At 36.6% G+C, this 26,868-nt stretch overlaps 2 protein-coding genes across 2 annotated transcripts in view; one reads left to right on the top strand and one right to left on the bottom strand.

The window, feature by feature from the left end:
• Window positions 1-4,542, bottom strand: part of LOC140163844 (uncharacterized) — an 84,119-nt gene extending 79,577 nt beyond the window's left edge. The window contains exons 1-2 of the mRNA XM_072187158.1: window positions 4,438-4,542; window positions 3,993-4,136 (exon numbers count right to left, since the gene is read on the bottom strand). Of these exons, the coding sequence (XP_072043259.1) occupies window positions 3,993-4,136; window positions 4,438-4,507 (214 nt within the window). The 5' untranslated portion in view covers window positions 4,508-4,542. The remainder of the gene's footprint in view (window positions 1-3,992; window positions 4,137-4,437) is intronic.
• A 21,761-nt stretch (window positions 4,543-26,303) lies between these two features.
• Window positions 26,304-26,868, top strand: part of LOC140163841 (centrosomal P4.1-associated protein-like) — a 50,015-nt gene continuing 49,450 nt past the window's right edge. Inside the window, exon 1 of the mRNA XM_072187156.1 lies at window positions 26,304-26,498. The gene's annotated coding sequence lies outside the window, so the exon portion shown is untranslated. The remainder of the gene's footprint in view (window positions 26,499-26,868) is intronic.

The raw sequence follows: 26,868 nt of genomic DNA, 5'->3' as shown, positions 1-26,868 counted from the left end.
CCCAACAAGAATTAAGGTTCTGTACCCTTATTACTGGTGGGAGTTTAACAGGAGGGCACTTAGGTTGTGCCTAAATTCCAGGCCTAAAATGTCATAAATGTCAAGTGAGCCAATAGCGCCATTAGGCGAACCTTTACGGTATGTGTTCCTACTGTTTTGTAAAATATAACCAGGTCAATGAAAGTTCTCCTCACATATTTTTGTTGATTGATGAGGTGAGCCAACCCTTATATTATTTGACTGAAAATTACATCTATATGTGTATGACAATGCTTAGATGATCTTTACAGACATTTTGCAACACATTGAGAAATGATTTGAGGTTTTTTTCCTTCTACATGTAAAAATAAAAATTTGCAATTTTTGTAATCACATGAACATGATGAGAGAATCCGTCAATTTTCATTACAAACTGCTGGAATCATCAGCAAGGCATGCTTGACATTTTGAGAGTTTAAATTTTTGAGTTCCATGATCGCAATTTTCAGGTAAGTGACTTTTTCATGAAAATGGTGAAACTTTTGGTCAAATTGAAATAAACTTTGCATTAGTGTTATCAAAGTAAGTCACATACACTGAATAGAAATTGCATGAGTTCCCAAACAGTCCCAGCATTATTTTTTTGTTAACATTCTGTTTACCCCCCCACTTTTGCGTGCAAAAACCCATATCACACAAATTTCCACTTTTTGCAGCAAGTCAAGTTTGATATAAAATTGGATCGGTTGAGCCCATATTTATTGGTCGAGCTATGAGTTTTAAAATATTGGACGAGACGTAGTCGAGTCCAATATTTTACACCTCATAGCGAGACCAATAAATATTGGGCGTAAAGCATCCAATTTTATCATTATTATGTTTTGGATCCAATATTATCACAACTTGGATCCATCAAAACATAATAATGTGCAATATTGTTTGATTCCCCCCCAAAACAAAATTCGCTTCCCCCCGCCCCCCCCTGAAAAAAATTCCTGGTGCCACCACTGAGAGAGAGGAAGAGGTCCAATTTTGAAAGTGATTTAAGGTGGTTATGGAGGCATTATAAAAGTGCTCTAAGCATGTTTTAAACAGATTAATTGAGTAGAGCAAAGTACACTGATCAATATGCCTTTTGTTTGAGTCAATCGGACATACGGTTTTCAAAATATATCAATTTATATTTTCTTTGTATCTTATTGTTTTTATCAATAATCAATAAAGTTAATGAGCTAAAATGACTGGAGAAGCTCATTTACATATAACTTTTGCCAATATTTTGCTAAAAATCCATGCATAAATGTTCAGGGTACTTTTATTTTGCATAATTTTGCCCTGAAACTTGGTTAAAGTGTTTCTAACATGTTCTAATGTATTATATAGTGAAGCCGCCCTAATTTGCATAATTAATTAGCATTTATGCAAATTAGCTCATTAATTATGCAAATATGCAAATTAGAGGGCGGCTTCACTATATAATACATTAGAACATATTAGAAACACTTTGACTAAGTTTCAGGGCAAAAGTATGCAAAATAAAAGTACCCTGAACATTTATGCATTGATTTTTAGCAAAATATTGGCAAAAATTACATATTAATGAGCCTTACCAGTCCTTTTAGCTCATTAAATATATTGATTATTGACAAAAACAATAGGATACAAAGAAAATATAAATTGATATATTATGGAAACCGTATCTCCGATTTGCTCCAAACAAAAGGCATATTTACCCTACTCAATTAATCTGTTTAAAACATACTCAAAGCATTTTCTAATTTCTAGAAAATGCATCCAATACCACCTTAAGGGGGTACTACACCCCTGCCCAATTTTGTGCCTATTTTTGCATTTTTCTCAAAAATTATGGCGCATTGGGGACAAGTAAGATATGTATATTATAGGGGCAAGGACTACAACTACTGCACTGGAAATTTTATTTCAGCACAGCCAACAGTTGTGGAGTTACAGTCAAAAATGAGAGAAAACCAATATTTGATCAATAAATCAATAACTACTTGCTTTGTGTTGCTGTATTTTCAGTACAGTAGTTGTAGTCCTTGCCCCTATAATATACATATCTTACTTGTCACCAATGTGCTATAATTTTGAGAAAATTGCAAAAATAGGCGCAAAATTGGACAGGGGTGTAGTACCCCCTTAAGGTCATAGGATATAATTTGCTCCACAGTGATGCCCTCAATTTTGTCTTGAATTTCTACTCTTTGGTAAAATACCATGTGAAAGACTAAGCCTGAAGCGCATTAAGATGGTACTACACCCCTTGATAAATTTGTGACTAACTGACTATTTTTGCATTTTTCTCAAAAAACAATAACACACTGGTAACAAAAGTTAATGTATATTATACAGGTAAGGAATCCAGTTACTACACTGGCATTTCAGTGACTCAAGACAAGCGGTACATTGTACATTATTTATGATAAGGAAAGAGGTACCGCTAGAATGTACCTCATTTCTTAATTATAATGAACCCGGATAATGAACCACTTTATCTTGAATCACTCAAATTCCAGTGTAGTAATTGGATTCCCTGCCTCTATAATATACATGTAACTTTTGTTACCAGTGTGTAGTAATTTTTTGAGAAAAATGCCAAATTAGTCACAAAATTTATCAGGAGGTGCAGTACCACCTTAATTACAGTAAAATTTGTAGTTTTTATATTAAACCCGGAGATACCCCAGTTTTATTCACCAATTTCCCCATAATAGAGCTCCACAGTTAAGCGACTAAGTGGTGTCCTCTCATTTTACTTCATATTTTTGCCTTAAAATTATCAGAAAACCTACTTGACATTTGTTACTCTGGCAAAGAACAACAAAATAAAAATTTAATCGAAATCACACATTATGACTTTATTATGAAAATACTGAAAATGAGTCCCTGAAAATTGGTAAATATTCAACATATTAAAATACAATCTTACATACAGTGTGTTAAAAAACTTCTTATTGACTTTTTGCTATTTATCTTATTGATTTCTAAAACTGGCTTTAACATTTTTTCCTCTGAATATATTGAAGATCAATGGTGATATAATACCAGTACTTGTCCGACAAGTGGTTGAAATAACCATGTCAATAATTGATTAGAATTATTCTATAGACAACCAATGTGGGTTAATATTCTCATGGACTACCATCAAGTTATATTTAGGCCTATAACTCAATGGACTAATAATTTTGCTATTTTTGGCTATGCAAGTATAATCCCAGCTTTGAGTTAAGTCCCACCCACAATTTTTCTATAAAATTTCAGAAATTGTAAAAAAAAAATATCATTTTATTTCTTAGATTGGGAATGTCCCAGGACATTGAGCTAAATGGTAGGATCATTCATGATTGACTTAAAAAGCAACCCATTTATGTCTTCAATATGCAATTTTTTTGAAAAATTGGGGGTGGAACTTATTAGAAGTAATCTATAAGTAATCTATAAGTAATCTATAAACCAAATATAACTATCGTATTTACTCTATTTAAAAATGCTCCCCTTCTATTAAACACCCCACATCTTTTTTTAAAGAAAAAGTGACCAAAATTTAAAAAATTTCATGACATTGCATGCAAGCACCGTAAAGGTAAGCTTAAAACTGGCATGTCATGATCGTGAAATTGCATGGGCAAATCCTATTCTAACTTACATAAAGTTCATCTAATTCATCACCACATTTTAGTTAGAATGTTCATATATTTTAACTAAATAAATCACATTCTTGCACTCACAATTTGGTAGCATTCCGATAATACATGCTTCTTGTTTGGTCGCTGCCATATGTTGAATTTCAACCCAGAAGTCGTATTTCGTGATTTTTTTTCAGAATTTTACATTTTTATGACCATATTTGGAATCAGCATGAAAAATGCATTAAAATGAGTACAAACAAGCCTGGTATTGGTTCAGTGGTTATTAAGATAGCTCTTGAAAATTCAAAACATTTTATGTTAATTGAAGCCTGTGGCTAGCACACAGAGCAGTAATAAACTCACCTTGAAACATGTCCACAAAATAGTCCAGTCCGACATCCCCCAACCATTCCAACACATCGTCTTCATCCCATTCTACTATTGGTTTTAAGGAATACTCTCTTCCTGACGCATCCTCCTCATCATGAGAGGATGTCACACTGAGATCTGTGGTATAACAAATCATACGTAAGATTTCTGATTATTCAGATATTTTTTTACATTATTTGAACATACCCTAGCTAATGTTCAATACATTGGCCAGTGTTCCCACTATTAAAGCAGTATGACACGCAATTGAGGCATGCAGGACTTCCCAGAATTGGCGCAAAGCCTTCCATGTAAAAAAAAGAAACAATGAGGTTTTCTGTCAAATTTGACCATTTATTGAGATTTTTGTCCTGGGTAAAAAATTTAAATGGTCACATTTGCCCAACAATAATCTTCCCAGAGAACAATCATAACTTACCTTCTTCATGGAAATAGTAGATGCCTTCTTCTATCATGTCCATGGACATACCCGTACATACTTCTTCCATGGATGTACAAGTATTAGGATTTCTACTAGATCATGACCAATACCCACCCAAAAACACTGAATCAGATCATGTTTTGCAAGATTCAGATGTACCTCATTCACTTCCAGTAAGAATCCAAAAGAAAGTGAGCTTACAAGATGAAAACAAACCAGGGTTGCCAAATATTTGCAGCCCAAATTTCTCCTTAAGTCACTCAGTTTTTGTCCTAACTATTGGGGTTTTTTTTTTGGGGGGGACAGAAAACTAATGAAAATATTGTGTTGGTCAATATCAAAAAGTCACCAAATTTTTTTCTTAAACACTGGTTTCAATAGAAATGGTCAAAAATCATGGTGAAAATCTTTCAAAAGTCACCCAATTGGGCTACCAAATCACAACCAATCTTTTCCATAATTCATTGATTTGACTTGCTACTTGATATTATTGTTCACACTTTGATTGATAATCACTTATTGATGTAATCATTGTGAAAAAGGTCTAAACCACTTGAATTGGTATTGAACTCACTAAATAGAATTTAGTGAGCAATGAATGACTTCTGTCAAAGTGTCAATTAAATGTTTTACGTAGTGACCCACAGACTTTTTATGCGATGTAAAACATTTGATGTAACATCTATGTTATTTAATCTAGTCCCATTCTATTTCCAGTAATGTTTAAGTTCTAACGAATGTTTGATGACGTAAAATCAATAATATATTTCTACCAGATATTATACGTAACATATTATCGATTTTACGTCATCAAACATTCGTTAGAACTAAAAACATTACTGGAAAATAGAAATAGAATGGGACTTGATTATATAATGTAGATTATGTACATCAAATATTATTCATCGAATACTCGGAGTCAGTAGCAGCCCTTATGTTACCAAGAATACCTGGTAGAAATATATTATTGATTTTATGGATGACCCACAGATGACCTATGAAAACCAAATTATCAAAGATTTTAACCAAAGTAGCAGAAATCTTAGGATATTTTAATGCTGCTATTTTCATTTTGATGTTCAGATTTGGATTTAATGATGCCTCTTAATTTTTATGCTCATGGAACTTCAACTGGAGACTTCAAGAATTTTAAATGGAAGAACTATAAAACCTGACATTTTGCATTTGTTTATATCACAACAGCGAAAGTAATACTAATGTGGGTGGGACTGGACTACAAAAACTATTCATGGCACAATAATACATGCATGTTTGTCACCAGAAACTATATGATCATCATACATGATGTTTTTTTCTATGGGATTTTCACCAACTGTCTTAAAATAAATTTAAGCAAAAATATAAAACAAAAACAAAAATGAATGTAAATTATTTTGCATCACAATGACTCATTTGCTTAGTCAAATCATAATTTGGGAGTGACAATCAAAAGGTCTGTGCTTTCAATTTCAAGTTCATGGTTGGGTGCAGCACATGCTATGGACCCAAACCACCCGAACTCAGCATCTGGTTATTTTCATTGATTGATTACTCAGTTCACAACTTCACATGTTTGTTCACATTGGTTGTTCATAATTTACACATTTAATTTGCATATTTATAGTGTGATAGTCAAGTAAGGTTCATGGTTTGACACACTTCATACCATCTCATACACAGTGGTATGCTAATCAGCCCCCCCCAAAAAAACATTGAATTATGGTGACCGTCAATCTGGTTCAATAATTGGAGACACTTCCCATGTTCACAGCACATGTGTTGCACAGAGAGTGCAAAACGGAAGTGTTGTCAGCATTGGCTATAGCCGGTATCTAAATGCTACTCAATTTTGCTCACTTTGCTACACAGTTTTGGAAATGTGTAGTAATTTTATGCATGCATAAACTTTCAGTGAGGAGTGCAAATGTAACAAAAATCGAATAGTGCAAGCTGATAATGCTACGCATAAAAAATGACTTATGTCCAACTCTGAGTGTTGTGAAGTGAAGCTACCTCTCTCTCTTTCTTTTGTCAGATGGAACACAGAAGTTAGCCATACAGCCCTATCTCTTATGCGGCAGCCGTCATACTTTCTATTATCTATGTTTGTTAGGTTATGTGCAGCCCATTGCGCATTTGGAATGCGAGCAGTCCCAGGTTTTAATGAGCTTAAATCCAAACAAAAGTCATCAGATGTGTATGTTAAAACAGATCTATTCACCCCCGGTGGCGCAACTAAGGGGCAGGGTGGGGGGGGCAACATGCCCAGGCGCCACCCTTGGGGGCGCCAAATTGACCAATTCAGCATAGATTCTGCACCCCTCCAAGCGATGAAAGTCAAAATTTTCGCGCACATTTCAGCACAAAATCAATTAAAAGAACATTTTAAGACCGATATTCAACTTCTAGTAACCAAAATTAATTAGTGGTAGGCCTTATTTGCGCAATTGTTTAAAGAATTTGGGGGGCGCCAATTTTGTTTCTACCAACCCTAGTGACCCCCCCCCACACACACACACATACCTCAGAATGCTTATTGCACTTGGTACACTACTCACCTTTTATAACCTCATTTCTTCCCTCGACACTTGATCCATTTGAACTATGTAAGCTTGGACTCGAACTACCACTCCTCATAACAGTCATATAATAAGGTTCATCATCATCTCCATGGTTACCCACACCTCCATTGTGGTACACACCATTGCTCTTATCTGCCCTTGTTATCGTCGGAGTACAGAAATCCTGAAAAGACTTATTTTCTTTTGGGCTTGATAGCCCATCTTCATCGTCCGTAATCACAATCTCTTGCGCGCTGCATTCGGTCTCGTGGCAGAGGTGCTTGTTTCTTCTTTGATGATTTCAGCAACGGTTTCGGACGATTTGGTGGACTACCAACCACCAGCTCCTCTGTTTTTTTGTTTATCCCATCGCTTTGACTTCCAAAAAGTCTTGAAATATGACTCAATGATCCAGATCCTTTTCTCTTTTTGTTTGCATCAGTTTTGCCATTTGCGACTGGTGAAGTTGCACTGCTGAGCGAGGCATTACCCTGTTTTTTCTTCTTCCAACCAAACATGATGACGATTGGTTATTTTCATGATGGAAGACCACAAAATGCAATGCCCCTCATGGCTGATATCATTCAACTCTACATGGCAACAGCTACAGGAAGATTTTTAGTCCTGCCTCTGATCTGAAAAAACAAAAACCAAGACATAAAATGTGATAGACAGTTTTAAGATATTTTGCAAGATGCAGACTAACAGGAAATGAAATTTACTACACATACAATCAACTCTTTGTAAGTTTGTGATCCAGTATCAAGCACCAAGGAGTGACATTTAGCACCGAACTTTGAGGCTCTAACCAAGCTATTCTCTAGATTATAACATTTACAAGCAATTTGATCAATTTCCCAAGTTGTAGCACAGGCTATTTGTACACTCTTTCATATTTTCTTACCTATCATAAGGCGATCAATTGATGCAGAAGTCTACAACTGCTGATATCTTCCACAAATTCTTACAAAACCATAACAACTGATTCAAAACGTAAACTTGCAATTTCCCCCACTTGTCACAAACCTACTTGTCTCAGCCACAAACTACCTGTTAATAGCTGTGTGTGAGCAGCGACAGGCTTTACAATATAATAATGGATGAGATGATTTTTTGCCAGGTATTTAGTATTTCAAGTGCCCATACGTCAGGTTGTCGACCTTGCTTTGAGTCTCAACCAATCACAAGCTTCAATGTTATTGATGTCATCATTACATCAATCTTCCCCCATAGAACACACCAACTTCCTTTCAAGCAGATCACTATTAGATAAAAATTGTCTCAGCGCACTTCATATCTGACCACAACACTCATCAAACTTCTGCAAAGATGTCATAAAGACTGTGGCAAGTTGACGAGGATTTGGGCAGGGTCTTGAGGTAGGGTCAGATGAGAAGGGGAGACATACAGCCAGGGGGTGCATGGGGTGTGATATGCACCCGTACCACTTTTTTTTGTAAAAAACATTAAAAATCAGTCTTTTTGAAGGAAAAATTCACAAAGGTCCACTTTTCAACCCCCCGCCCCCAATAAATCCTGGCTACAGGGTCTGGGGAACATGTAACAAACCTTCTTGTGATGCCAAAACTACCCCACAGGGAATAAATTAACAAATGTTTTAAAACATCAAACAGCTTTCTGATTGGTTTTCACCTTCAAAATTGCACCAAAAAATGTAAAATATTTAAAAAAGGTCCAAATTTTGAAAAGGTTCAAATAAATCCTGGTTACAGGCCTGCACACAAATTTATAAAGCAGCAAATTCAAATCACCAGTGTACCCTTGAAACAGGGCCGTAGCAAGCGGGGCGGCCGGGGATGCCATGGCCGCCCCACTTTTTTGAGAAATTTGTTATGTTTTTCTTTATATCTTTATTTCAATTTGGGCATATATTTGTATTTTGGCCGCCCCACATTTGTCATGGCCGCCCCACATTTTTCAACCTTGCTACGGCCCTGCCTTGAAACCTATTTAATGAGACACATGTCTAGCAACATGAATCAAGTAATCATGTGAGCAAAGTTATGATAACTGTCTCACTTATAATTCACAAGTCATAAATTTAGCACATTACTCATTATTCTGTTTCCTTCTAACTAAGAAAGTTTTTATCTATTTATATGACTTTTGGGATTGTAGAACTTTACAGCATGAATGGTAAATGATTAAAGACCCATTCAGTGATCCCAGCGCAAATGTAAAAAAATTAAAATTGTTTATAAATTGTTTAAAAGTGAAGGATAAGTCATTCAAATTGTCATTTGGCATTTTTAAAATGACAAATTTGGCAAAAAAACAAAGAAAACAGCAGTACTGAAAAAGTTGAAGCCCCATTCAAATACATGTAGCTAATTTAGATACTGTCAGTATCTAAATTACAGATTCATGTAAAATGTCTTATTTTGTCTTAAATACATGGCTTTCGGCTGAACCACTCGCAGGCTATGTTAGCACACCTATGACAATGACAAAGGTACCAAAATCTGAATTTTGATGATTTTTACGATCGGCCGTATGAGCAAATCACTGAATGGGCCTTTAAGTGGAATAGATTTGTACTCTCACAATAACTTTTCAATAAAACAAGAACTTGTTTCCAGACAGGATGTTCTTTTTTTTCTTCAATCTCCAAGGGAAGAAGGAAGCATGGGACTTCCCCCAGTTTCCCCAATCAAAACAAAACATTGAAATTCCTCTATTTTGGGCAGAACCTTTCACATTATTAAACATATTTTTAGTTTTTCAAAAAACCACAAAAAATATAATTTCCTGAAAAAAATGCAAAAGAAAGTTGTTTTTTCAAAGCTGGATAACATTTTAATTACTTTTTGCTTCTAGTGGGCTTTTCCAGAAAATAGATGCACACTCTCTATAGAGGAGTTCAGACTTTTTGTCAAGTTGTGATTGTTGGAAATCCAGACTTTATAAGGCAAACAAATCCAGCATAAACATAGTTCAAGATCATATATCCTCAATTTGAAAGCTTGTTTTAGACATATCCATGATTTTTCGTTCATTTCATTGCATTTCTAAGCCTTTTCAAGTAAAATTGTCAATTGGAATTCCGGTCATTTTCAGAAAGCAATTTCTTTTATTGAAAAGTTACTCTTCTATGGGGGTGCACCAGGGCTGTCAACTTTTGGAATTGCTTGGCGTGAGACAGGCGTGCAGGATTTGCCGACTCAATGTTCATTTTGTACCATGATTATTTGAGCCACGGCGCTCGAGAATGTGAAAAGCGGGGGGGTAGGAGTAACAAATTATTCATGACGATGCGTGAGATTTGACTCATTTTGCGTGAGATTTACTGCCTAGGCGTGAGATTATACTAGCTTGGCGTGAGACCGTGAGAAAGTGACCCAATGCGTGAGACTCACGGCCAATGCGTGAGAGTTGACAGCCCTGGTGTGCACCTATATTCTGAAATAGACCATTGAATAGCTAGCATGCTAATTCAATGGTCCCTGGCTGTTCAGTTGAAGCAACAGTAATTAAAACACACAACTTTATCCAGCTTTAAAAAAAAAAAAACTTAAAATTTTGAACCTTTTTAGGAGCAGTGTTTCTCCAGTTTCAACCTTGAATAACAAGTAAATTTAGGGACAGTTACTTCTTTTTTAAATTTTTGTAAAAAAAAACTTATACAAAATATTTGCAGAAAAAGCAACTGGTATCAAATTGTGTGGGGATAGTAGTGCAGATGCCTATGGGGTCAAGACCCAGGGGGGTTGAGATTTCTTAGTTTTAACCATGAACAGTAGAGTACAGTCCGGGTGGGGGCGTACTCAGTACAAATGACCATACAGGGACAAGCCGCAAACATGGGAAGCATTTTCAGCCTCTTGGTACGTGTATCAGGCCAGTTTTGGTATATGGATGGGTCCTTTTTTCAAAGTTTTAAATCAATTTTTTAAGGAAAATAGCACTATTTTGCCTCACTGTAGCCAAAATTTTTGAACGAAAATATTTGTGTGTTTCTGGTCACCCAACCATTCCTTCATACCCTTTGGAGTGCTAAAACAAAAATATTTTTAGGATTCCGGCTTTCCAACAGACTAACTTAGGCCTGCTAAGAATGAACACAATTTTGGAGGCCAAATATACGCACCTCGGTAAAACAAATATATATGTGAATTCCCACCAACATGCAAAATCGAAACAAACAAAAAAAGGTGGGTTTTTTTTGCAATTTTTAATTTCTTTTTTTTTTTTTTTTTGCAGATTTGGAGAATCCCTGGACCAAAAGCCAAGTGCTGAAATCATTAATGGAATCATGGTTGATTTTAAAATAAATAAAAATCACCAACAAAGTACAAGTTTGTTTCCAAAATAGGCAGATTTGTAACTTCATAATCTATTAAAGGGCAGGTCTATTGCAAAAACAACATCATATCATTGGCAAGCTAATATTATGAGGACAATGAAAATGACTCCTTTTTGATAAAATAATCGTTAAAAATTGATATTCCGCAAAAACCAACTCAAGCGGTGAGTTCCTTCGAACAAGACAGATTTGGCCTAGAAAAAAGGTGACGTCATGAAATGAGATGTGCCCGCTTTGAGAAAAGGGACTATAAACGCTCTCAATGGACAGAACGTATAGTAACAATACTGTGTCGGCTTTGATCCCGAAATGAGAACAATAGTCTGCATATTGTTATGCAGCATTGTTATGGTAAATGATAGTACAACTCATTGTTGCTAATGTCAAACTTGTGATTGTATGATGAGAGCATGATATAGTGTCTGCTTCATTTACCTACATCATTAGCCAAACGGGGGGAGAACACGTACGCTTCAAACGGGGGAAGAACATGTATGAGGCTGAACTTTACCCACACAATTTCTCCTTTTTCAGGAGAAATACGCATAAAAAAATTGCAACAAGTGTCAACTTGTAATGTAATAATTATTCTCTTCGAATAGAGATAAACTTGTTTTTGCAATAGACCTGCCCTTTAATTAAAGATCTAAAATGCATGATTTCAATATCTTTTTAAGTTACTCCTTTTGGATACAAACATATTTTTTAATCAACCAAGAATGATTGCAGCACTTTATAGCTCTAGGTCAAGGGACTCTCCAAATCCATGAAAAAAATTAATATCAATTATCATAAATTTCCTAATCACTAACAATATTTTTGCTTTGCAAATTAATATGCAAAAAATTGTTGGCGTAAGTCTGTCCTGCCAACCAGCATTCTCAGATAGATCTGAACCTGGACGATTGGGCCGCCAACATGAACCACCTCAAGCTTAATCCCTCCAAATGCAAGGTAATGCAAATTTGCTTCAAAAGGCAGCCGCCAAAGTTGCCAACCCACCTGATCTCGTTATTGCTGTAAAAAAGCTTGAGTTGGTGAATTCTAAGCATTACAGTTCAGTCAGTCCTGTGCTGGGACTTACAAGTCAACAGTATGATTTTGTCATCATCAGTGGCATAGTGTGGGTCATCACATTGGGGGAGACACGGGTCTGATTGAGGCACAAGCCATTTTTTCGACAATTTTCCTATGGGATTTTTAAAAATTTCAAATCGATTGAAACCCCCTGCATTGCTGTTACATCGATTACATATTAATTTTCACATTTATCTTCTTGAATAGACAATATCTCACGCATAGCAATTGCAACAATTGACAGCTGCTATTAGGGCTTGTTCAATAATTATGTGTACCCCAGGTGGTGAATTATACGGTATGCAAAGATTTTTTGGCAGGCCAAAAGGGGGGGGGCATTTTAGCATGTCGAAATGGGGGGGGCAAGCAATTTTGGCAGGTCAAAAGGGGGGTGTCAATTTTTCAAACAAATCTTATTTGTGACTGCAGTAACCTTGTGGCTTGTCAATAATGTGTAGACATGGTTAACCCTTTGTAATTGCGAAAGGGCTTATTGTATAGGCTCAGATTGCCTATTAACAACTGGTAACCAACGGCACTGTGCAGTGCCGGTCTGCTATTCAATTGAGTGGTGCATAGGTGACATGTATTTTCAATGTAAAATGCCTATATGGTGATGCACCCTAGTACAAGGAACTTATACGATGTCCTCATTCACAAACTGATACTATCTGTCCATCGTATAATAAGACTATTACCGCACAGCAGCTGGTTGAAGGAATATTACACAGTCAAGAATAGGCTCCATCTTCAGTTTGTTGGGATCCCTCACAGTCTCCCAAAACATCAAAACGTCAAAAGCGTTGCACATATACTTACTTATTTCCTTTTTCACATAACGCAGACAAAGTAGGGCCAACTTGCCTAGAAATGGGTCAAATTTTGGCAAGAAATATCTGTGTGTAATCCTATGCAAGTCCCACATCACATCGATATTGGCGATCATGTTTTTTTACTGAAGTAAGGCTACATTTTGTAGGCTGGTCCCACCAGCGTCATGCATGTGACGTGACACCGCTAAAATAATCGACTGGAAATTGGGGATCATTAAAACGTCAACAAATGTCAAAACACAGAAATCAGTAAACTTAAGGGGTTTTTTGCCTATTTTTGCATTTTTATCAAAAATTATAGCGCATTGGTGTCAAGTAAGAGATGTATATTATAGGGGCAAGGACTACAACTGCGGCACTGGAAATTTTATTTCAACACAGACAACAGTTGTGGAGTTACAGTCAAAAATGAGGGGAAACCAACATTTGATCAATAAATCATTGTAGTCCTTGCCCCTATAATGTATATCTTACTTGTCACCAATGGGCTCTAATTTTTTAGACAAAATGCAAAAATAGACACAAAATTGACCAGGGGTGTAGTAGCCCCTTAAATTGGTGAGCGGTCAGAATTTTGAGCCATACAAGTTTACGTGGTGAACTAGATGCACCTAGTTGTAGTGACTACAAATTTCGAACTTTTGAGGACTTGTTCACGGTCGGAGCTGTGAGTTCCAATTATTGGAACTAAGATGCACCCAACAAAAAAAAAATCACCGTATAGATCCCTGTACTATGTAATCCCTGGGCAGTACGGGCACACAGACTTTTTACCGGACTTTCTAACATTAGAGGATGTCTTGCAATAAACAGACATTATTAAATATTCGTAATTATTATTTCCCACCGTACCCTAAAGTCCGGTGATTGAAGCAAGTCCCGTTATAACGTGAAAACTACCATGACAGGACATAATCGAACACTGCATTTGGCAGTGTGTAAATGACCGCTGTTATTTTCACTCGGCGCAAGCGCAGATAGCTCATTTTTAGATGACGTCACCACCATTATCGGTCAGAAAAAGCTTCCGACTTCGGATTTATGAATGAAATTTAGCAGCAGAGTTTCCGGAGTTTTCCGAATTATGCAAATACGCAACCTACATGTATGACCTTTTTACGTCAGAATATTAATAAGCATCATGGCACCCACTTTACTCGAGAACTTTTAACTTCGAATTTGTACGATAGTTACGCATTTGATGCTAGAGTACTTTACTATGGTTTTTCGGTCGGACAGCGGTGCAATTTTTTTACACCGGGGGTTATTTATTCTGTTGATGTTGAAATTTGGATGAAAGTTATTTCGATGAGTCAACTGTATCTTTTGAGCAAGATTTGCGTATTTTGGACAGTCTAAAATTTTGGTGAAGTGTAATTTTAGCAACATTTTTTATGCAATCGCCTGTCGTGATCGGCTGTGTTTACTTCTGAACTTCCATTGCTTTACACTGTGTCATGCTTCAGTGAATCCGACTAGATTTTGAATGCAATGTGAAGCTATCGGTGAGCAAATTCTTGGCTAGAGTTCTCGAGCAACGCCCACTGAAAGAAAACCCGATGGGAATTGATTCAGTTTTCAGCAAATTATGCTACTTTTTTGAGCAGCTTATCGATAAATAATTCCACGAATGTGAGCACGATATTTTGAAAATGTATGCAGTGGAATGTGGTTAAAAAAATTACTTTTATAAATTTTGTTTGGGAGTCGGGAAATTAACTGTAGTAAAATTTGACTCCTCAGTTGTTGGAAATTATTTCTTGGAACAAATAAAATATATTTTGTTTGAAATAAGTCAAATAAAACATTGTTTATATTACATGTACGTTGCTATCAAAATATGTATTGCATTGTTCGAATTGTCTATATATTTCAATGGAAAACAAGAAATAGCAAAATATCAGTAACATCCCATTTTGCCGTAACCCCACGCCATGATGGTCGACTTAGGGGTTCTTTTCACGCTGAACACGATAGCGCTATTCACAACATGCGATACTCAATCGTTTAGCCCGAAGAGCATGATAAAAACATAATGTCTTGTTATGACAAGATTACCCGATATTGCAGGACAGCAAAGTCCGGTTGGTAAAGGAATTCCTGTTATTGCGGGACAAGTATGTTTCGTACTCTGTACTCTGTGCGCCCGTACTGCTGGGTATAATGTAATTAGTCCTGCCAGCAAGACTTCAGTCTTTATCATAAACATAACGACATCTAATGTCATAATGTTAAATACAGATAAAGGCCTACTGAGTTACAGTTACTGGAACTAATAAGGCCAAGTAACAAAAATAACATGTATATCGCACACCGTCATCATCCCTATATCTTCGTGTTAAAAATTGCCGTGATAGTACGATGAATCCTCACGTTTTTCAACAACTACGCATGGTGATTTTATTCGAGATAGGCCGTGCAACTCAGGCTAAGCATACAATTTGAGATTTTGAGCGCCTGCCACACTGTTTCTATTCTATGTTTTACGATTTTCGCATGATCAATATATGGCTGGCCGTAACCGCCACAACGATGGAGCTGCTACGCCAGTAGCTTACTTTTTTAAACATGCGAGCTAAATTGACCAATCATGTTAGATCTTTTCATTACGCGGAGCCAGTGGATGCATCCTCGTTCCAGAGAGAAAACTCTTGCCAAAATTAATGTTTACTATGGGGATTTTAAATGAATCGATTGTAAATAAACCACGACCAGTTGTACAGGATCAATACCATTGTTTGATTAGTGTATAGTCAATGTTACCTTGCATGCATGTGTCATGTGTGTGGCGTGTTTGTTTGTTTGTTTGTTTGTCTACTGTGTCAGGCCAGGATCACTGACACCCACGGTACTGATACTCTCATACTATCACGGTGATCATATTGTTGAATGTTGTTGACTTAAAAAATAATCATGATGCAGTCATGTCTATAGTAGACCTCACCACGACCTTTGAAGGACTTAAACCCTATTAAAAGCTATGAAACCAAGATAACACTCAATGAAAACGGCTCAACTATGTTACATCAGATCTTCTCTGGTTAAATACACACTGCACTTGTGTCTGTTTTACCTGTGCAATGAGCTGGTATTATAGTTTCAGTTGGGTGAAGGATTATAAAAGCTGACATAGGTAACAATACTGTGGGCTTTTGTTTACGAAATGAGACAATAGTCTGCTTATTGTTAACCAGCGTTCTTGAAAATGAGAAGCTTAATGACTTAACACGGTTAAGAAATAATTTCTTCATATTTTTTGGTACAAAAGTACCAATATTTCCAAACACCTAAATTAGCTAAAAATTTAGGACATGTTACAAAACTATATTTTCTAGAATTTCAAAGAATACTTTAAATATTGGCATGTTATTTTTTACACAGTAGTGACGTCAACTAGGCAATGGCCTATACTTCTAACATACACTATTTGTAGAGGTCACGCGTCAATGGTGAGCGCACTGAGTATTGTGTATAGGAAAACGGACAGTAACTACAGTATGTATGGCCTACTACTAGTATATAAAGTAAATCCGAACTGGTTTGCAGTTTGCTGAAGGTCGAATTCACAGGGGACACCGCGCAAGTTATACAAATTAGCTCCCGGCGATACACTGCAGATCGCAGAACTGTGTGCATAGTTTACCACCACTCTGCCTAGCTATATAGTTATGTACAATACTGTATGAGTTTCTTATGAGTGCATGTCCATCTTAATAATAAGTCAGTTCGTACTTTTCATAAACTACTTTTTGAATCATAACTTTCGTGACCGAGGATATCTTGCAACTATGTGGCGCTTCGTCTGGCAAATTCTTAATGAATAAATTCGCTTCACGTAATGAGTAAGTCGTACTTAATTAGTCAGTTTTACCTCCGAGTAATGAAAAACTCTAACATGATCATGATTGGTCAATTTGGCTCCACGGAGCAAAAAGTCAGCTACTGGCGTAGCAGCTCCACGTTAGGCGGTTGCGACCTACCATATCAGTATCCCATATGATATTTCTATTGCAAGAAAATTTTATTTGTTGTCAGGTTTTATCTTAAATACACTAACTGGAAATTAAATACACTAATTAGTGAGGACCGGTATTTTGCTGTGGATATGTTTAACTGCAATTTGCGGGTAAAAATTTGAAATCCTGAGTAAAAATGTTGATTATATTCAACTCTTTGAGAAAAAATTTATATAAAAGAATGCATGTAAAATCCAGCTGCAATACAATGTACATTATTGACACACTATCACTCTCTTTATCTACGGCAATAACAGAATATCGATTTCAATCGAATTGAATACGATGCTCAGTTTTGAGTTTGTAGTTGACTACTAAGCGACCTAAGCGATCGATTGCTAGCCAACCAGATAGAACTCCTTTTCTTGCGTTCGGTGAAATACCAGTCGCCCGTCGCTCACCAACGGAGTATTAAATTTATATTTATCGAATAGGAAGTCGACACTGTGTATCGTCCCCGCCTACATGGATCGAATCCATGGGTTCCTACAGTCATTCTGAGGGCCGATGACCAGGCCAATGACACACATTCGATGGGTGTAGTCCCCGCCCTCACCGATTTTTGGAGATTTTCAAATATTTTTGTTATTTTTCTTATTTGCACCCTTACTTAATTTCTAAAATTGTTGTGATGAAAAGACATGTTCAGAAGTTCTTGGTTGTCATTTATAAACACATTGCAAACACTTTCTTCAAGCTAGGGGTAGGGCTTTGGAGAAATAACAAAAATATCTGGGGGCCTCCCCGATTTGATGATGTGTTGACAAACGCTTTGCAATTGCAATATTACACACAGAAATGAATGGTAAAAAAATAACACAATAACAAATAATAAGGACCTCCCTCACCGATTTTTGAAAAAGTCCGGACGATATACATGTTATTTTTGTTACTTGGCCTATATGTAATTAGCTCGTTCACGTAGCGTATGCCTGGTCGAGCACCCTCACAGACCCGAACGTAGTGAGGGTGCTTGGTATATCCGCCATGTTTCAAATACATGGATGGCCAGCATAATAGCCCGCAAATTTAAGCTTTATGAGAAGCCTATTTTAGTTGCAAAATGAGAACACAGAGTGGCTTATCTTTAACCCACACTCTCAATCTCTCATGCCAGAGGTTAAAATAAAACGATCCCTAACTAATTATCAAAAGATCACAAATTGAATTTCTTGAAACGTGCCGGCGAAACGATTTTTTTACAAGTAACAATCCTTGTTCCGACACGATACCGTTCATTCGGCTTCATTCGCAAACCACGTGATCACTCAGGTGAACTAGGATTGGACGATTGATTGCGTTAAATTTTATCCAGGTTACCGGGCCATGGTGAATGGCGATACTCACGCCTTGGAAATATTTTTCAACCACGTTGCAAAATTATCGGAAATACACCATCAAGGCGACTCGATCGGTAAGCATCATTGAAACTAAGCAATATTTAGTATTTCTTCTGTTGATTTTTTGGATAAAATTGTAGTTTACAGTTTTGATTAGTTTGATGAGAGTGGATTTAAAAACCAGTCCACTACGGTAGTAGACATTGTAATTGACAGTTTGACAGTTCCGCCAGAGGATCATGTGAATCCATAAGATGTGGCGATCAATTTCACGATTAAAATCTTTCCTTTGGGGCGATCTCCATTTCTTGCTATCATTTAAAGCCTGAAAGCATCAATACTAAAGATAGGCTATCACAGTATCAGTCGCTTGTGCAGATATATGTTAACATTGGATTCCATTTCTTGTTTATTGTTCACTGTATGGAAAAGCCTGTTCGGTTGTATCTTGTATTGGTTGTATTTCCCACGTATAGCGGTTGCGTTGTCCCACATAAACGTAGATTGCCTGGCGATTGGAGTGTTATTGTCAGAGCACCTCGGACTAATAGATAGTAATATGTAATTAGTTCGCAAGGCAAACTTAAAAAAACGGGCAAACAGACACATCATTTATCGGTATGACATTATCGTTATTGGTGATGCCCTAGTTCCAGTAACTGTAACTCGTCGTACCTAGTCAGGTCAGTAGACGGCATTATGTTTATGATAAAGACTGAAGTCTTGCTGGCAGGACTAGGTGATGCCCTATCTAAGTTTGCACTGAAGTGCCATCTCAGTTTGGGTGCACCGACTTGGATCATGTGCTAATGAATTTTTATTTATTCTGGATATAAAAGGCCCTTCGCACTTGATTATTAGTTTCCTGTTTACCGCCCACGTCCAAAATTGAAAATCTCAAAATAATTAATTATTTTATTTTAATTTCTAATTTTCTCCTTTAAAATAACTTTCAACAACTTCTACTTGCCATTTTCTGACTTTAATAATATCAACAATAATGATGAATGAACAAAGAGTACAACTCCACCTTCACTTATTTATAAAATCAAATATTGTTGTGGAATAATTAAATGCCCGCTCTATAGTCAAAACGAGTCAATAGTTGCTTGTAATAGTTCAAACTAAATAAAGAAAATAAAAGATAATTAATAATTAATAATTAAAAGTCACCTCGTCCCTTTTTCAAAATCTTTAACAGGAAACTAATAATCAAGTGCGAAGGGCCTAAGTAATGGAGTATTTATATTACAATTTCAAGCATACGAGTTTAGGTAAGAAGTACAAGAAGCTGTGTAATTAATATTATGACAAACATGCAACTATTTAAGCTACAGGAGCCTTGTATTTTTTAGTACAAACTCTAATTGAAATCATGCAATTGCGTTGCACTAGCTTTTCGTATACACTTCGTCCCATACCGTGATGTGCAGAGCTACTACGGTATGGGTTCCCTGTACTATGTAAATTGTAATATGATTAAAAGTAAATCTACCATTTGCCGGTAGCACTATTGCAAGCTTACCTGTAGGTCTATGCCGTGTTTTATATTCTATATGATATTCCCATAAACAATCAATCTAAACTGGGCAGTTCCAGAGTACTTAAAATATAGAATTAGTCACGATGATACGTCACTCAATGAATGAAAATTGATAAACAATCTGTAGTTAGACTAGCGGCCATGTTTACAACCAACAGGTGTATTTTAGGCATGGGCAATTCAATATTTTAATATTGGCAATCATAGTGTGGCGGCGCAGTTACAACTTACAGGTGAGCTCAGGTGAGTTCACACCCCCTGGGTGAGTTGATAACCAACCAACCAGGCTCCCGGACCAAGCTGAACCAGTGACTTGTGCAATAATAATTATAATGAGCCTCGCCCGGGGAGGGGGGGTAAAATTTTCAACGGCGTGCCAAAAATTGCTTGCCCCCCCCCCCTCTCGGCATGCCAAAAATTGCTTGACCCGGACTGGAGTGCAACCCCTCCCCCTCCCCCCAATTTTACCCTCTTTTACACTCTATCGTAAAAATTATCAAAATTCATTTTGGCACCGTTAGTGTCAGACCCGTAGGGGGGGGTGTGGGTGCCAGTACACCCGAGTACACACAACGAGTCTATCCTCGCAGTCTGTGATTATACTAGCATACACGAGTGCATAACATCATAAGAGCTATTGGAAAATAGGAATATGTGATTGACTGTTTGTCAAAACCTCCAGTGTTCCCTCCCGGTGTTCCCTTCATCCAATCAGAATTTTTTTATATCGAACGAAAGCTAACATTTCCCCCTAAAAACATCCTTTTTCATTACGCCAACAGATAAACGCAATTCAATGTTCAGTATAACAAGATGTCATTGTGGTAAATCTATAGAAAACGACCTATCCAAGCACATTTTTGGACCAAAATGTAGGTTTTAAAACCTCATGTGTTACAACATTGTTCAAATTTTATGTCATTGTGAGTCGTGCTAATATTGTCCATACACTAGCTTCATTTCAATGAGCAATGGCCAATTCTCTTTAAATTGCAAATCTTGTGCAAAAAGTTACTATTTTCAGTTTTGTCCGTTTCATGTAAATTCAATGAACTATGACTTTGCTAAAGAGCGCTTACAAATGGATATGCCCCCTTTATCCAAATCATGAACTTTCTGTGAAATTTGTTGAATATTAAAATTAAGTCTATTAAAATATATAAAAGTCTACTTTTGCCCAGAATAAAGATTTCTCTTGAAAAGGTCTGCTTTGGAGGCTGCACGAAAAAATTCTGGCTTCGGCCTGGTTTATAGTTTCATAGATGTGAACCAGCCTGCTAGTAGGCCTATAATGAGTAGTGTGAAGCCGAATGCTGTATATAAGACAAATAAAAATTCCTTTAAAAGGAATAGGGTGGGCAAATGAAAAATTGTCAAGAGAAATGAAAGAATGAGTAAGTCAAGTTCACAATTAAAAACAGGGAAAAATGACACAACATCGATTTCCAATAGGGGAATAACACAAAACGTATAAACAAAGTTAAAAGAGTTTTTAACTTTATACGGAATATACGTTTGTTATTCCCCATTGGAGGTTGTGTCATATTTTCCCCTGATTTTAATCTGATCTATTGCTTATCCTTTGTTCTCTGCTGGTCAGTTGGAACAGATTTTCCCTGTTTTTATATTAACCCTTCACATCATAACACAAGACGTTTTATGTTAACATTTTATATAATTTTCGTAATCATACCTAGAGTTTTATTTTATCATCAGATAGAAAGACTTCTGCTCATCTTCTCTGGTGAGACAACAGGGCTGGGGTATCTTTCCATATCAAAGTTTAAAAATCTGTCATATCAATTTCCTCAATATGTTGTATTGCAACTTATGAGGGGAAATGTTTGATTTTACAATATTTCGATATTATTTTTTAACTTTGTAACTTTATTATGATTAACATAACTGTATTTCAAAGCGTCAAACTATATCATTATTTTGTCCCAACCAAAATAATCCAGGGAATAAAATATTCATTCATATGTTTATTTATGTTATTCAACCTATAGGCCATTTCTACTGGTGCACATGCATTCTAATAATTTGTCTATAATACCTTATACAAGCATCACCAAGCACTATTTGTCACAAGATTTGATAAGTAAATAGCCTATGTACACACTGAACACAATGCACATACAAGCTGTATTTAAATACATGCAGAAGCTGTCAGTATAAAATGATATAATATGACCTTCACGATGCTATTAATTTAGCCCAAAGATTAGGAAAACTAGCAAAACTGGTGAACTGGTACTGTTCAAATAAAAACATCTGCAAATCTTGCTGCAATTTCCAAATAGTATTTCTATTACTTAAATAATTATTTTTGTTATTTCTTTTAATACAAACACATTACTGCCTATGACGACTTTATCGTATTACTTACATATCAAAATCAAGTAATAATTACAAAACTCGCCGTAAACTATCACCTCTGTGGGTGTTTGGGATATAACCGGCACGAATATTTTCTCAACACTGCGGCATGTGAAAAAGTAGGTCAATAGTCAGAGAATACAGGGTGGGTGCGGCACGCCGCACCCACCCAATAACTTAAATAATCATGAGCCATGGGGAGGGTAAAAATGGGGGAAGAAATTTTTGGCGAGTGTGAAAGGGGGGGGCAAGCGATTTGGCAAGCCGAGAGGGGGGGGCAAGAGATTTTGGCACACATTCTTGGGGTGCCTTTTAAACAAAATGCTCTAAAAAGGCCTAGGAAAACTGCACGGAAACGCTTAAAACTGATATGCAAATTTTCCTGCGCTCGCAACATAACATGTTACATGTATATGAGAGCATTTAAAAGATTTGCAAATTTGGATCCCCAAAATTTGGCATGTGCAATCGGGGGGGGGCGGTTGCCGGGGCCGGGGGCAAAGTTTTTGGCAGTCCGAGAGGGGGGGGCGATTTTTGGCGGTCCGAGAAGGGGAAAGCGATTTTGGCGAGCCGTTTGGAAATTTTACCCCCCCGGCTCATATTTATAATTGCATATAGCCCTATTAGAAATTGACTATACATGTATTTGAATGCGGATCATATACTGCTGTTTTCTCACTTTTTGTCACTGAATGTTGCTTCCCTTACTCTGTTGGCCTGCCAAAAATCCTCGCCACATTAGGCCAAAAAAAAATAATGGTTTGTCTCAAAGCTCACGAGTGGTTTGAAAAAAAATGCGAAATGCGATTTTTCCGACTTTTTTCATGGTATTGGAGAAAAAAAATCTGATTTTCGTCGAATTTTTCTGGAAAAACTATAAAAAAAAAATTGAAATAAAAAACATTTCCATATGCGCGCGCGAGCTTTGAGACAAACCTTTTTTTTTTTGGGCCTTATGTTTTAGGTCCGAGGTAGTCTCGCGGCCAGACTGTATGTGGCTATCACGAACATACATGTTTGTTAGGAGGATCGACGAGTGTCAGACCGACGCAAACTGGCTGTGTAGGAGACTAGGTCCGAGGGAGCAGTCTAGGTGAAAATGACAGGGGCGTATTTACTGTACTACAAAAAAAGGCCCTTTCAGTGATTTCACAGGAACATTAAAAAAATGGAAATTTGTCAGAGTTGCTTAGAAATAAAGAATAAGTCTACAGAATTTCATTAAACCACTTTTCCCCTGAATACATCGACAAATTAGTCAAAAACAGAAGTTTTAGAAAAGTTTTCTACTTCAACTCAGATCGACTCGAGAAAATCGAGATTTTCGTACAGTGCGCCACCAATCGACTTCCTAGTCCAGTGTTTCTAACACGGGGAAGTAGAGTCTAAATTGATTTAAAACAGACGCTTAATTTTTGTAGTAGAAAACAAAATAAGCAATTAAACGTCACCGAGGCAAACTAACGGTCAATTCAAATATGAAAAACAGTTAAAATTGTGTATTTTGTTTAAAATAGTAGCTACTGATGTAATAAGTAGTAGAAACAATACGCAACGCGTGTTGGTATGGTGGAGAGTGGGCTTCTTTCGATCTCGAGTCGGACTTTTTGTACTGTCAGTATCAAAAGTCCAGATTCATGTAAATGCTTTATTTTGTTTAAAATACACGGCTTTCGACCGAACCACTAGCAGGCTATGTTAGCACATCTATGCCAATTACAAAGGTACCAAAATCTGAATTTTGATGATTTTTACGATCGTCCGGATGAGCAAATCACTGAATGGGCCTTTAAGCAAAACTGTCGTGGCATTTTCAGTCATATACCATCAGTCCCCATTTTAACCCTATAAAAGTGATGGGGGCAACAAATGACCCGGTTCCCCAGTCCCACTGGATGGCCTCATGAAAATTTGGTTTGACATGATGTAGTTAAGAAAGAGTGTTTGTTCAAAAATTTCTCAGAAAAGTGCCAATTTGAAGATGTAAAGCTTACGATAATCCTAGACAAATTTTATTTACTCAGGTTAAAGATGCTCATATTACTGGCGATAATGACTCTGATGAGAGTATTCTTATTTTTGATTTAATGAGTGCCAAAGATTATGATATTATATCTGTAGCAATACTGCTCAACGCTTCAATAAAAATGGTATCTATCTACATATACATTAATGCCGCCTTTGATATTAACAGTACCGGTATTTAAAGGAGTATTTCGTGATCCTAGCATCCTCTATTTATGTCATTTTTCATTAGATATCCACGAAAAAACCTATTCCCAAAATTTCAGTTGATTCCGATTTTGCGTTCGCGAGTTATGCATGATCATGTGTATTACACTGCTCCATAGACAATGCGTTGTAATTTCGTTCTGGTGCGCCACGAAATTCAAATTTCACGATATCTTTGCTAAACGAATTAATCTGCAAGAAATATTTTGTACATAAACATTATGTAGCCAGAGGTTTCCAGTGATATAAAAATCTCAACTTTTTTTTGAGAAAAGTGGGGGGATGAGGCTGTGGATCACGAAATGCCCCTATCATTTCTTTGTGATTATTTTATATATTACATTATCTTTTATCTATGTATATTTATATTATCAGCTATTATCTTTTACCTAAGCTTACCTAACCTATATATGTATTTTTATGTACCGTGTGTACGGTATTTTTACACCTGTATGTTGGGTATCATCAATAAACATGACCTTTTTAAGGTCATTTGATTCTGATTCTGTAATTTTTTTTACATTGGTGCTAAAATAGCCCATATTAAAAGGACATTTCGTGATCCACAGCCTCATCCCCCCACTTTTCTCAAAAAAAAGTTGAGATTTTTATATCACTGGAAACCTCTGGCTACATAATGTTTATGTACAAAATATTTCTTGCAGATTAGGCCTAATTCGTTTAGCAAAGATATCGTGAAATTTGAATTTCGTGGCGCACCAGAACGAAATTACAACGCATTGTCTATGGAGCAGTGTAATACACATAATCATGCATAACTCGCGAACGCAAAATCGGTAATCAACTGAAATTTTGGGAATAGGTTTTTTTCGTGGATATCTAATGAAAAATGACATAAATAGAGGATGCTAGGATCACGAAATACTCCTTTAATATTTGAGCAGGAAATATGATGATTGAAGGCAAAACATTTTATAAAATTCTAAAATAGGCCTACTTGATAGAACTCACTAAACTCCATCGCTCGCAGGGACGCGTAATTTCTTTCTGCAACCATAATGGGCCGCAATATATCACTATAAACCGCATAGTCCGAGGCAAGGTTCATTATTGTCAGGGTTAGGGTCTTAGGGTTAGGGTCTTATGGTTAGGGTTAGGGGTTAGGGTTAGGGGTTAGGGTTAGGGTTAGGGTTTAGGGTTTAGGGTTAGGGTTAGGGTAAGGGTTAGGGTTAGAGTTAGGGTTAGGGTTAGGATTATATTCGTATTTATTATACTAGTAATAGTAGGTCTATTGTGTGTATGCAGTTTATTCCGTAATCAATAAGTATCATAAACAAACACCTTTCTGGCACAACGAATCATAGCACAGTCGTGTAGGCATTACGGATACAAAGGTTGTGGGTTCGAACCCCAGGTAAACCGTTATAGAATTTTAATTCTATCGATTTCTTTTTATTTTATTAAGTAAGAGGAAATAATAATGGTAATAAACTCGTGTTATATCTAGCCTCATAGGCCTATTAATTACATGTATGTACTATGTGTTATCGCATTGCGGCCCATTATGGTTGCAGAAAGAAATAACGCCGCAGGGACCTTGTCTTTTTTAGGACTCTTCTTGTCTGTATGGTAAAATATCAATATTGCCCATGCCTAAATTGGAAATTGATTGATTTTGGTGATTTTCGATAGATCGACGAAATTTTGTTTTGGTTTTGAAAAAGTGGCGGAAGAGTGCGATTGCAAGATCACAAAAAACACAGCGAAAAGAAAGCTTAAATTGTTAGTTCTGGTGAGCAGCTATAAATCTCATAATTTACTGTAAGCTCTAGACTTAAAATGGCTCAAATGTTTCCAGTTCAGGCTATTAAAAGATTAAAACTAAGATTGTAATGAGCTAAGTGAAGTAAGCTTAAACTTTATACACCATGACACTCATGCACTGCTTATATCTGTATCTGTATCTGTCTTGTCACGTACAATCACCATCTCTGGTTGTCGCATACGTTGGGGGGTCATGTGCAAGTCGCGGTTAAATATTAAAGTGGGCCTTTGAAGTCAGCGTCTTGATGTTGATGGTTTCTAGATTGGTCTTGACGGTCTTGACGTCGGGTGCGGTCGCGTAGGTTCTGGTCGAGTTGGTTCCATTCGCGAATAGTCTT

Source organism: Amphiura filiformis, chromosome 11, assembly GCF_039555335.1.
Source record: "Amphiura filiformis chromosome 11, Afil_fr2py, whole genome shotgun sequence".
NCBI lineage: Eukaryota > Metazoa > Echinodermata > Ophiuroidea > Amphilepidida > Amphiuridae > Amphiura > Amphiura filiformis.
This window is presented reverse-complemented; position numbering and strand designations above follow the sequence as displayed.